Genomic DNA, 11,413 nt, shown 5'->3' on the forward strand with positions numbered 1-11,413 from the left:
TTAACTTTTACAAAACCGTGTGTAAATATTAGCTTACTGTCCTCGTAAAATAAAAATAAAACTTTTTATATAAGAAAAAAGATCTCCATCCTTTCCATCCACTAGTACAATATTGGCTTTTAAACTCGCACATTATACTTCATTTGACACCAAACCGCTGTCTATGACAAGGCGGTGGCAAGTTTGTAATAAAGTCGATCTTATATAACTCGGTTGCATGCTGAACCGGTGCAAAAGCCAGATACAACCTCGGTTGCACATAAAACCGAAGCATAATCGGTGCCTAAAAGCTGACAGAGAGTTCAGAATTTGGACTGACAATTACGAAAAGGTGATACTACCTCGGTTGCCTGCAGACCCGAGGCCGAAAGCCTAAGCTAACACCTCGGTCAACTTAGACCCGAGGCATAAAGCCTGAACAAAACAATGTTCGGCTTCGGTTCCTTCCAAACCGAAGCATATAGGCTTCAAAATTCTCAGAGTTGGTTCATTTCTTCTCACGCTCCGGTTCTGCTTCTTCTTGTTTCTCTTCGTGCTGCCACTGCTCATTTCTTCCTTGCTTCTTCGGTTCTTCTTCTTCGAGTTGCTCCTTCGCTTTGCCGCCACCACCGTTGTTCTCCCCAAGGGCTGCCTCCACCAACGTCGCCGTTGCGAGTCCTTCGTCGGTGTCGTTCGCTTCGTCCTTTGTCGCTGCCGCTCTCACCTTTGTAGTCGTTGCTGTCGTCGCCCACTGTCATCGTCGTTGGTGCCACCAGAATCGCGCCATGGAACCCTAAATCAGAATCCCAATTGGTCGTTGTTCAATCGAATCAGATGCACGAGTGGGTCGCTCATCGTCTCCTCGGCCACCATCGCCCATCGTCTCCTCGGCCAACCATCGCCCATCGTCTCCTCGGCCACCATCGCGCTCAACAACGAGTGGGTCGCCTCCGCCTCCGCCTCGGCCACCATCGAGCGTTTCTCCCCCAAAGGCGAGTGGGTCGCCTTCGCCTCGGCCATCATCATGCGTTTCTCCCCCAACGACGAGTGGGTCGCCTCCGCCGATGCCTCCGATACCGTCAGGATCTGGGGCACGCCGATGCCTCCGGAGCTTCTCTTTTGTTGATAATGTTGTATACTGTGCAATGAAGGTGCGAGTATTGAGTATTGTGTATTGCTTTGTTGTGTATTGCTTTGTGATGTATGTTGGAATTTCTGAAATGTTGTTGTGTGTTGTTCTTCTTCCTGTGCGATGAAACAGGCTCTGGATTGGTTGAGGATGGTTGAGGATAGCCATTTACCAGCTCTGGGTTGGTCGAGGATGGTTGAAAAAATTGAAAAAAAAAACACGATACTGCCTCGGTTACATAAAAACCGAGGCATAATCTTATTTATTTTTACTCGGTTCGTAACCGAGGCATAAAACTTACCATTTTTTACCTCGGCTGTATATGCACCGGTTATAGAACCGGTGCCTATAAACAAATTTAACCGGTGCCATTTCGTTTTATTGTACTAGTGATCCCATGAAACTATACCCTTATCCAATATAATAAAATTATCAAAGAATTGATTTAAAAGAAAAGTCAAAGTAGAAAAACTTTCTGAATTCGAACTAACAAAAAAAAAAAAGAATCAGTTTAATTTTCCAAATCACTTGGAAAGTTTTCAAATCATTCGAAAATATAACAAATAACACACTGAAAAGATTTCATATCATGCATATATGGAATATGGAAGAAGATCTACTTAGACAACTTAAACTACTTAATAGACAACCCAAAAATCTATTACACTAGTCTTCAAGTCTAGTTTTTATACTAGTCCCCGAGTCTAATTTCATATTGCTATATTAAGTTCGGTTTAATATTAACCATCAAATTCTGGTTTCTCTAACCTAAAATAAAATAAATAGAAAAAAAAAGAGAAAAGTAAAAACAAAAAGGAAAAATAACATTCTCCTATCAACCAAGCAAAAATTAAACTGGGGTAATCCTTTTCCTTTAATTTTTCTATTCCATCAAATCGTATCATTACCTAACACGATAAAATTGTCAAAAAAATGTCAAATTAAAAAGATTATGTGAATTCAAAATAACAACGAAAAAGGAATCCATTGAGTTTTTCAAATCCCTTAGAAAGTTTTTAAATCATTACAAAAAAAAATAATGAAAAAGTAACATATTAAAGACATTTCATGTCGTGCATACATGATCCATGACATCAACCTCATGAAATAAAGAACTACTTCGACAACTACTTGAAACTCAATCCATAAGTTCAGTTTTTACATTGACCCCAAATCCACACTGCGTCGCCTATTAAGTCTGGTTTCATTCGCTCCGTCATTGCCCAATTTCTCCGACCTAAAATTAAATAAATAGAATAAAAAGAAAAGAAAAAAAGAAGAAGACAAAAGAACATCCTCCCGTCAGCAAATTTACCAAACGTGTGTTTTTTCTAATTAAAAACATAACTGAAGTATACTAAGAGAGTTTTTTTCATTATATACCGATAATATAATTATATATATATATATATATATATATATTTACGCAAACACCCAATGCATATTTAAATGAACTTTCCATTACATTTTGCATCACTCAAAAAAATTGACACATAAATTATAACAAATTTTTACTTTTTATTCTCTTTAAAAAAAATAGCATTTTCACATCTTTATGTAACCAACACGGATGTCACACAAAAGTAGCTATTATGTCAATTATTTTTTCTTATCGAGAGACAATAAATACACAGAAGATAATAACATAATATTGCGTAGCTCATTCAAATATAACAATATGCTCTCACTGTTTTAAAGTATGAGTTTTGGAAATCTGTTTTCTTGGAGAGAAAATTCAAACATTTATTGAATTTGGAGACGTAAAAATAAAGAAAAATGATAGCATTAATCATGATTAATAACTAATGCTGTCACGTTAGAGTTGCATAGATTTGACTTTTGGTTGCATATTCAAAATATAGTTGTGGAAAGATCCAACAGATAATTTTGTTAATGACTTTCCAATTCCATATCCTCCATTGTTTTAGACATAATAATATACGTACGATTGTTTTAAAATATGATGCTTGGAAAAGTTAATTTTCTTTAAGACAAAACTCAAACATTTATGGAGAAGTAAACATGGAAAGAAATATAGCATTTATTATGACCTTTACCTGCTCATTTCCTATTAATAGTTAATGCTGCCACCTTAGAGTTGCATAGGTTTGACCTCTCTTAGTTGCATATTCAAAATACAGTTGAGGGAAGATCCAACAGAGAATTTTGTTAATAACTTTCCAATACCATATTCTCCATTGCTTCCAAAACAAGAGTGGACCAAAAATCATACCATGGCCAAATATCAGTCCAACTTCCACACTAATAAAATTCCAGTCAATGGTAGAAACTGTTGCTTGGTGTTCTTGTAACACCCCTGGCTCTGTACCATCTTGTTCTTCTGTCAATGGAGGACCGTAGAGCCCATCATTTCCTTGAAAGGAAGAAGCTGGAAATGACTGAAGTTGGGTGCCTGTTGGGATCTTTCCCACCAAATGATTAAAGGAGAGGTCCAGGACTGATAGGAAGGATAAAGTTGCAAGTTCTGTGGGAATATTCCCTTCCAGTAAGTTGTTTGATAAGTCTAAGGACTCAACATCCTTCATATATCTAATTGATTGTGGAATTTTTCCCGAAAAAGCATTATTTGACAAGTTAAGTGCATAGAGTGCCTTAAACTCAAATAGCTGTTCTGGTACTTGCCCTTCAAAATGGTTGGATGAGAAGTCGATCGAAGTGAAAATAGTTAAAATCTTAACCAGATCCATCTGTTGACCTTTCATTGTAACTGTCACTGAATCCTCATAATATAGTTGGCCATATTGATAGATCTTATGGCGGATATTTTTTTCCTTCGATTCATCTTGGTTTTCTTCAGACATCATTGCCTCCCAGCCTTTGAAAAAGGTTTCAGGTAGCTTGCCCCTGAAATTGTTAAAGGCTAGATCAACTATTTGAAGTACGCGCCATGTGGCAGTGGTGTTTGGACATCCAATGTGACCATGTAAATTATTTTCTCTCAAGACTAAGACCCGCAGTGTGGATATCTTCCTCAACAAGCACGGAAAGACATCCATAATTTTATTTTCTCCAAGGTCCAATACTTCCAATGATGTGCAATCAGAAACAGATTTCGGAATCTTTCCATCTAATTTATTTTGACGCAGATTCAGAGTCCTTAGAGCACAGGCAGCTGAAAACTTATCCGGGACGGGGCCCATGAGACTATTCTTTCTAAGATTTAATAACTCAAGGGTCTTACTCATTTTCATCAAACACCAAGGAATTGTTCCAGAAATGTTGTTATTGGAAAGATCAAGAAATTGAAGATTTGAAGAATTGCAGAGGGAATCAGGTATAGTGCCACTCAAAGTATTGTTTGAGAGAGAGAAAACAATTGTTGAAGACAGGTAATTACCGATGTCTCGTGGGATAACAGAGTTAAATTTGTTGTTTGAAAGATCCAAATATAATCCTCTTGCAGGAAAAAATGGTATTGGCCCCTGAAGTTTATTATGATGAAGGTCAAGCTCTAGGAACTTGGAAGAAAAATTCTGAAAAGGTCCTTCCAAATGAGTCAACAAATTATGAGAAATATTAAGGTTTTCAAGATTCGGTAGTTTCCAAATCCAGTTGGGCACTATTCCTTGGATATGGTTATCCGAAAGATCTAGAAAGGATATTGTGGAGTGATTTCTCAAGAAAGCAGGGAAAGTTTTCAAGTTGCATGATACCAACCTTAGATCATAAATGGTGGGAAAGTAAGATGGGTCAGCATTTGCAACATTCACATCGACTGATAAATTGTTGTAGGAAAGATCTAACTTTATGAGCTCTGAAAGCTTATCTAGATTCATTGTCCCATTTAACTTGTTTGAAGAAAGTATTAGGACATAGAGTCTACTGAGTTGGTATATAGATATTGGAAAAGACCCTGATAGATTATTGCTACTTAAATCGAGTAGTTTTAATTTAGAAGAAGACACATTTGTGAATTTGTCTAGTTGACCAAACTGATTATGGGAAAGCATAATATTTTGCAGCTGTGGGAGTGTAAAAAGAGATGAAGGAATGCTCCCACTAATCGAGTTATAACCCAAATCAATGGTAACAAGATTGTTCAGTCCTTCAAAGTGAGAAGATGATGGAACTGCTCCACTCAAACCATTATCAGAAAGGCGTAAATAGGTAAGCTTGTTGACCATTTCAAATGAAGGAATTCGACCTGTGAAGTTGTTATATGACAAGTCCAGGTAACTGAGTTCTGTGAGGTTTGACAGTGAATTGGGAAGCGCTCCGCTAAATAGACAACATGAAAAATCCAATTCAGTTAAGTTCTTCATGTTCCCAATAGAGTTTGGAAATGCTCCAGAGAAGCTTGTGTTACTTACTCTTAAGGTCTGAAGAGAACCTTGTGGGAAGTCTGGAAAGAAACCTTTGAGATTGCTGTTTAAAGATATGTCAACAATTGACAATGTTACAATCTTGAAGATATTCTGAGGAAATGTTCCAGTCAACTGACAAGAAGAAAGACTTAGGATGGTCAGAAATTTCAAATAGGCAAATGTTTCTGGCACTGTGGATGATAAATTGTTCACATCAAGAACAATAACTGATAGATTCTCAAGACTTCCTAGGGAAGGATCCAGGGGTCCTGAGAGATTGCACCATGACATGCGAACTTCTTGCAGGTCATGCAGTGACATCAAAGCGCTCGACCATTCATGTCCTGCAGCTGATATACTTACACCATCCAAGTACAGTTGCCTAATACTGGTGAGATTTCGGACAAGCTTTTGTAGATTTGGGTTTTCAAGCTTCAGCTCATTGCTAGTGTAAAACATAAGAAAAGAAGAGAGATCAAGAGTAACCAACCTTGTCATTTGAGAAATCTCTATTGGAATCTGACCCCGAAAGCCCGCACATGATAAATTCAGGTAAGTTAAATTTTCCAACCTATTAAATGCAGATGGAATGACAGAATTGAAATCGTTATAAGCCAAATTCAATTTGTGGAGATGTTGAAGACTGAAAAGGCTACTTGAATTGCCAAAACCACCGGTGATTAATTCTCCACTGAGGTCAAGAGAAGTAACGTGTCCCTCCTTGTCACAAGATACCCCTATCCAGCCGCAGCAATCATTAGTTGGATTCCATGACTTCACTTTGGTGCTGCTTTCAAAGGTGTAGGTGAGGTTGTTTTTGAGCTGGAGCAGCAATGACCTCTGATCATCATGACAAAGGCCAGAAACCACAAAGAGTTCGTTACAGAGGCACAGCCAAAACAATGGCATCGCCAAAAGTGGTGAGACTAGCTCAGTTCTCATTGTAGATGATAATTAAGATGATGACACCTACGCCCACTGACAGAAGTTTTAATTTTATTTAAAGCTTGTCTGTTGTTTAAAAACTCGCAACTTCCATGGAAAAGTCTATGGTCAATGGTCAATGGTCAACGGTCGATGTTGGCTTTCATTAGGGACCCACCCATTCTCACTCAGACGGAATGTCCCAGTTTCGCCTTTTGAATTTTCGCGTGTCCAAATAACACCACTTCATAGAAAGATAGAAATAAATAAAAATATATATACATTTCTTTCTAAACTGGGTATCCCTGAACCTCAAGAAGCTGAATAAGATTGAAGAAGAAGATTTGCATGTTCTTGAACCTCAACTTACCAAGCGTGCAATTAATCATGTCCCATACAACTGGTATTATTAAATAGAAGTGACTATAGACAATCTATAATAAAGAAGACTCACAAAGTCATTATATTATCTCCTGTATTATTTACACATGGCTTATTTCTGTTGCACAAGCAATAAGCACTAAAATCATGTGAGTTGATTATGTTGTTAAAAGTAGATTAAACTAACATTTAAAATTAAATAAAATAAGTTTTGGTCTAATTTTATTAATTTCTTATTATAAATTTAAGTTAGAGTTAATTAAGTTGATTCTATTTGTGATGATTATAGGACAAACAATATTACTTGACAACTAATTTTTCATATTCTGGAATAAGAGATCATTTGTGACCCTTACAAGTAAAAGTTTGTTATACGCACGACAATGTGATTAAAAATTGACAATAAGTAATAGTAAGTTGTTTAGTATGTTATACAATATTCAACAAATTACATAAACTTTAACTTTATTCCTTTTTTTTTAATATTAATTGTTGTATATTTACAAATTAATCAAGTCTCAATTAATTAAGTATAATCTCAATTAATAATAAAAAAATTTAGATTATCTATAATCAATTCAATCAAGATACCCTCTCCATTAAATTTTATTATGCCTAATTATATCTATTTCTTTTTCCTCACTAAATAAAAACAGTAATCAATCAAAGTAAAGTTTTGACTAATTTTAATTAAAGTGATTACCTTTAATCAAAGTAAAGTCTCTTGGTAAAAACTCAACTAATCACCTTAAAGCTTTTAAATTAAATCAAAGTAAAGTCTTAATTGATTTTAAAAACACTTTAACTCATATGATTAACACATATATAGATTTAAAAACCTTAGCTAATTAGCTAGAATGTAAAATCAATACTTTTTATTTGATTCCGAAACAAAACATATAGATAAATTCAAGAATAGTAAAAACACTAGTAAAAAAAGGATTTTACTTCGCACATTTGACATCGGTTTAGCTATGACCGAAGCAAAAAATGACGTGGTGACCTTTTTGTAATTATCATAAACGTATACGCCTCGATTCAAAAAGAACCGATGCCTAAAACTAGCACGGTGGCATTTATGTAATTATCACAAATGTATATGCCTCAGTTCAAAATGAAATGATGCCTAAAACTAACACAGTGACATTTTTGTAATTATTACAAATGTCTATTACCTCGATTGTTTAAAGAACCGAGGCATAAAATAGCTGAATTTTTTTTTGAGAGAGTTTAGGCATCGGTTCTTTATAGAACCGAGGCCGTAGACCCTTATTGCCTCAGTTAAAAGAATAACTGAGGTAATAACATGTGTTTAGGGTTAAATTTCGTGAACAGAGACAGAAGTTACGTCGTTGCTCTCTTTTCTCACATTTTCTCCTACGCCGTTGTGGAGAGGATGAAGGCGTGCAACTCTCGCGCATGGATGAGAGCTTAAGGAATTCACGATTGAAGCTCATGGTTATGCTTGCGAGGAAGAAAATAACTCATCCATGTCAATGGAGGTAGGCGCCATGAAAAGGATTTACGATTTCTGAGTTTGGTTTCTACGTCAATTGTTTTTGTGATTCTGTGTGCAGGTTGGGATGGAGAAGATTGAATCAAGGAGGCGTGATTTGTTTTTTGGTTGCGTCAATTGAGGAGAACGAACTCACGAAGAAATCACAAATCGCAGCAGTGTCGTTCAAATTGGTGGTTCGGTTGTGGTTCTTTTTTGGTGGTCTGGTTGCGGAGCGGAAAGGAAAAGCATCATTGTCATTCAAAAATTGTAACCTTGGGGTTCTATCAAATTGGGTTTCTGAAATTGGGAAATCTTGGGTCTCTATTATGATCTCGGGTTGGAATTTTCTAGTTGTGCGAGCGAGTGATGTGAAAAAGGGCGCAGATGGAGGCTGTCATGTGTGTAACGATTGCTGGCGTTGGTAGCTCCGACTAATATTGTCCCACTTACTGCTTCGGTTCAGTACGAACCGAATCCTGAAGTCTGAAAAAAAAAAACACGTTACTGCCTCGGTTAGCTAAGAACCGAGGCATAATCCTACCTCATTTTGTCTCAGTTCATAACCGAGGTATAAAGTCTACCCCCTTTTACGTCGCTTGTATATGTCTCGGTTGCAGAACTGGTGCCTATAAGAAAAAATAATTGTTGTTATTTTCCCTTACTGCACTAGTGAAAGAATAAAGAAATTATTTTAATCTAACCTTAAAATCAATAATAAAATTATAATGGAATTAACTCTAGAAGTTTAGCCTTCTATGAAATCAAAATGATATCAAAATGATATCTAAATAGAAGAATAAAGCATGGAGAGAGAACGGAATTAGACCCCCCAAAGGGTTCCTAAGCTCCTTCTTTTGTTTTCCCTTGGTCTTTATATATAGAAATTGATCAAACTTTTTTGTTGTTGGAACCCATTTCAAATAATGTAATATCTCCTAAATAATTAACAGATTTAATTAGTTTTAAAAGTATTTGACAAATATTTTTTGTTGAAAATTTAAGATATAATTAAATTAATGATATTTAATAAATTATCAACAACTAAACTTTGTCCAAATTTCCAATTCAGCCCTTCCAACCACATAGTCTAGATTTGTGGACAAACTTTGAGGCACTCTTATGTTCAGATATCATTATTTAAATTTTAACCTTTCTTATTTGATCAGCTATAACAAAACTTTGGTTGACCCTTTGACTATCCAGTGAGGGCTTACCACATGGTAGCTCCCTCTTTCTCTCAAAATTAAGGTTGCTTTCAAGTGGTTGATGATATAAAGAAGATGAAGGTTGAAGATGATATTGATGTGTCATCATTTGCTTGTACAAAAATAGCGTATAACGTCACACATTCAACGTCTAATAACATATCAGCCAACGTTAATAATGATAGGTGACATTGTGGTAAATAAATGCTAGACGTCGTTTAACACCACAAACCAGCGTCTAAAACAAAATGACATCAAACCATACATCAGCTCGATGTTAAACAATGAACTTAGTAATTCAATTTATTTCAGTGATTATATGAACTTTCTTCCTTGAATGAGGGAGTTCCTTTATCATTTGTGGTGTTTAGTGCCTCAAGAAAGACCTTACTTAATTCAATTATTGAGGCCAAAGCCAACATAGGTTGTTTTGCTTGTGTTTTTTGGTGTTTTTTTTTTCATTTTTTGAGTTGGAGGAGTGAGTTTATTGATCATTAATGGTGTTTAGTGCATCAATGAACACCTTAACTCATTTAATTGTGAAGAAAAAATGTAACAGGTGGTTTTAACAAAGTTATGTGAAGTCCTTCAACATTAGAGGGCAACTTAGGCCTTGGAAATTGATTAGAGGAGTCTTGTAATTGATTACCAAATACATATGGTGGTCCAACAAGAGAAAAAGAAGAGAGAAGGAAATTGAAAATGGAAGAGAGAGAAACAAAATCAAAATAGAAAACAGGGAGGCAACGTAAATGCAAGATAAAAAAGAGAGAATGAAAATAAAAAACCTTTTGCTTTTCCACATCAACATTTAAAAAAATAAAATAAACAGGCCAATAGATTGTGACCGTTGTTAAGATGTTGTTAACGGAAAGTTGTTAACATGATCCAAAATTAAATTGAAACAATTTTTTTCCTTGGATTATTTCCATCCCATCAAATCATTCCTTACCCAACACAATAAAATGGAGTAGCTTTGCAAACCTTTTGTTTTTTCCTCAAACGTTAACATGATCACTCCTAAGGACAAGGTTGTACGCAAACATTCTTCCAATCTTTTATAAAATTGTAGTAAAAGAAGGCTCATTGTATTGAGTTCAAGAAAGAATGGATAATAAGATTACTCAAAATGTTATTGTGGTCCCTTTGAATTCGTGAAAGACTTTAACAAACCGAAAAAAGGTTAATTGTCACGACGATGAACATTGAATCGAAAAAATATACCACCACAATAAAGCTAATAACGTCTTCATGTCGACAATGATAAAACAAAAGGGAAAGAGATCGTTTCAATCGCCAGATGTTCAATTGTCGAAAATGATGGTGATATAACAAAAGAGGAAGGATAAAGAAGGAAGACAAGGAAAATAAAAATGGAAGAGGGAGAAACATAATCAAAATGGAAAACAAGGAGAGAACTTAAATTCAAAAGAAAGAGAGAAAACGAAAATAAAAAAAATAAAGGCCAATAGATTGTTATCGTTGTTAAAATGTTTTTAACATAAAGTTGTTAAAATATCATGATTCAAAATTAAATTATATTGGCAAACCTTGTGTTTTCCTTAATCGTTAACATGATCACTTCTATGGAAGAGTATACCAAGGACAAAGTTGTACACAAACATTCTTCAGATTTCTTACAAAATTATAGTAAAAGAATGCTGGTTGTATTGAGTTTTGGTAATAAGATTACTCAAAATGTTATCACGGTCACTTTGTACTCGCGAAAGACTTTCACGCAACCCCGTGTACAGCAGATACACCCCTCTCCCGACGGTTACTTTGTGCTAAACGAACGTAGAACACCCTACTTTAGTGGTTGAACTCGCTACAAAGACTAAGGAGAAGAGATGAGACGAAGAAGGCACACATTGGAGACTCTGTTCTGAAACCCCCTTTTGCTCCAAAATGTAGACTTAACGAACAAGCTTTCCAAACTCTCATTTGGTTCCGCCCAGCGCCAACATCTGAA

General features: G+C 35.7%; 1 protein-coding gene across 2 annotated transcripts; it reads right to left on the minus strand.

The window, feature by feature from the left end:
• Nucleotides 1-2,095: 2,095 nt before the first annotated feature.
• LOC108346636 (receptor-like protein 7) lies at nt 2,096-6,406 on the minus strand. Of its 2 annotated transcripts, XM_052868947.1 has the most exons (3): nt 6,090-6,154; nt 3,166-6,004; nt 2,096-2,345 (listed from the first exon to the last, which is right to left on the minus strand). In XM_052868947.1, exon 2 carries the CDS (start codon nt 5,929-5,931, stop codon nt 3,187-3,189), a length of 2,745 nt encoding a protein of 914 aa, XP_052724907.1. In that variant the 5' UTR covers nt 5,932-6,004; nt 6,090-6,154; the 3' UTR covers nt 2,096-2,345; nt 3,166-3,186. The 2 variants fall into 2 exon arrangements, with proteins under 2 accessions (XP_052724907.1, XP_052724906.1); XM_052868946.1 differs by having other exon boundaries at nt 3,166-6,406.
• Between the last annotated feature and the right edge of the window lie 5,007 nt (nt 6,407-11,413).

This window comes from Vigna angularis, chromosome 9, assembly GCF_016808095.1.
Source record: "Vigna angularis cultivar LongXiaoDou No.4 chromosome 9, ASM1680809v1, whole genome shotgun sequence".
NCBI classification, from domain to species: Eukaryota; Viridiplantae; Streptophyta; class Magnoliopsida; order Fabales; family Fabaceae; genus Vigna; species Vigna angularis.

What these genes read in the sequence shown, in the direction of transcription:
- LOC108346636 (XM_052868946.1), bottom strand. Translation starts at nt 6,375, where the DNA reads ATGAGAACTGAGCTAGTCTCACCACTTTTGGCGATGCCATTGTTTTGG.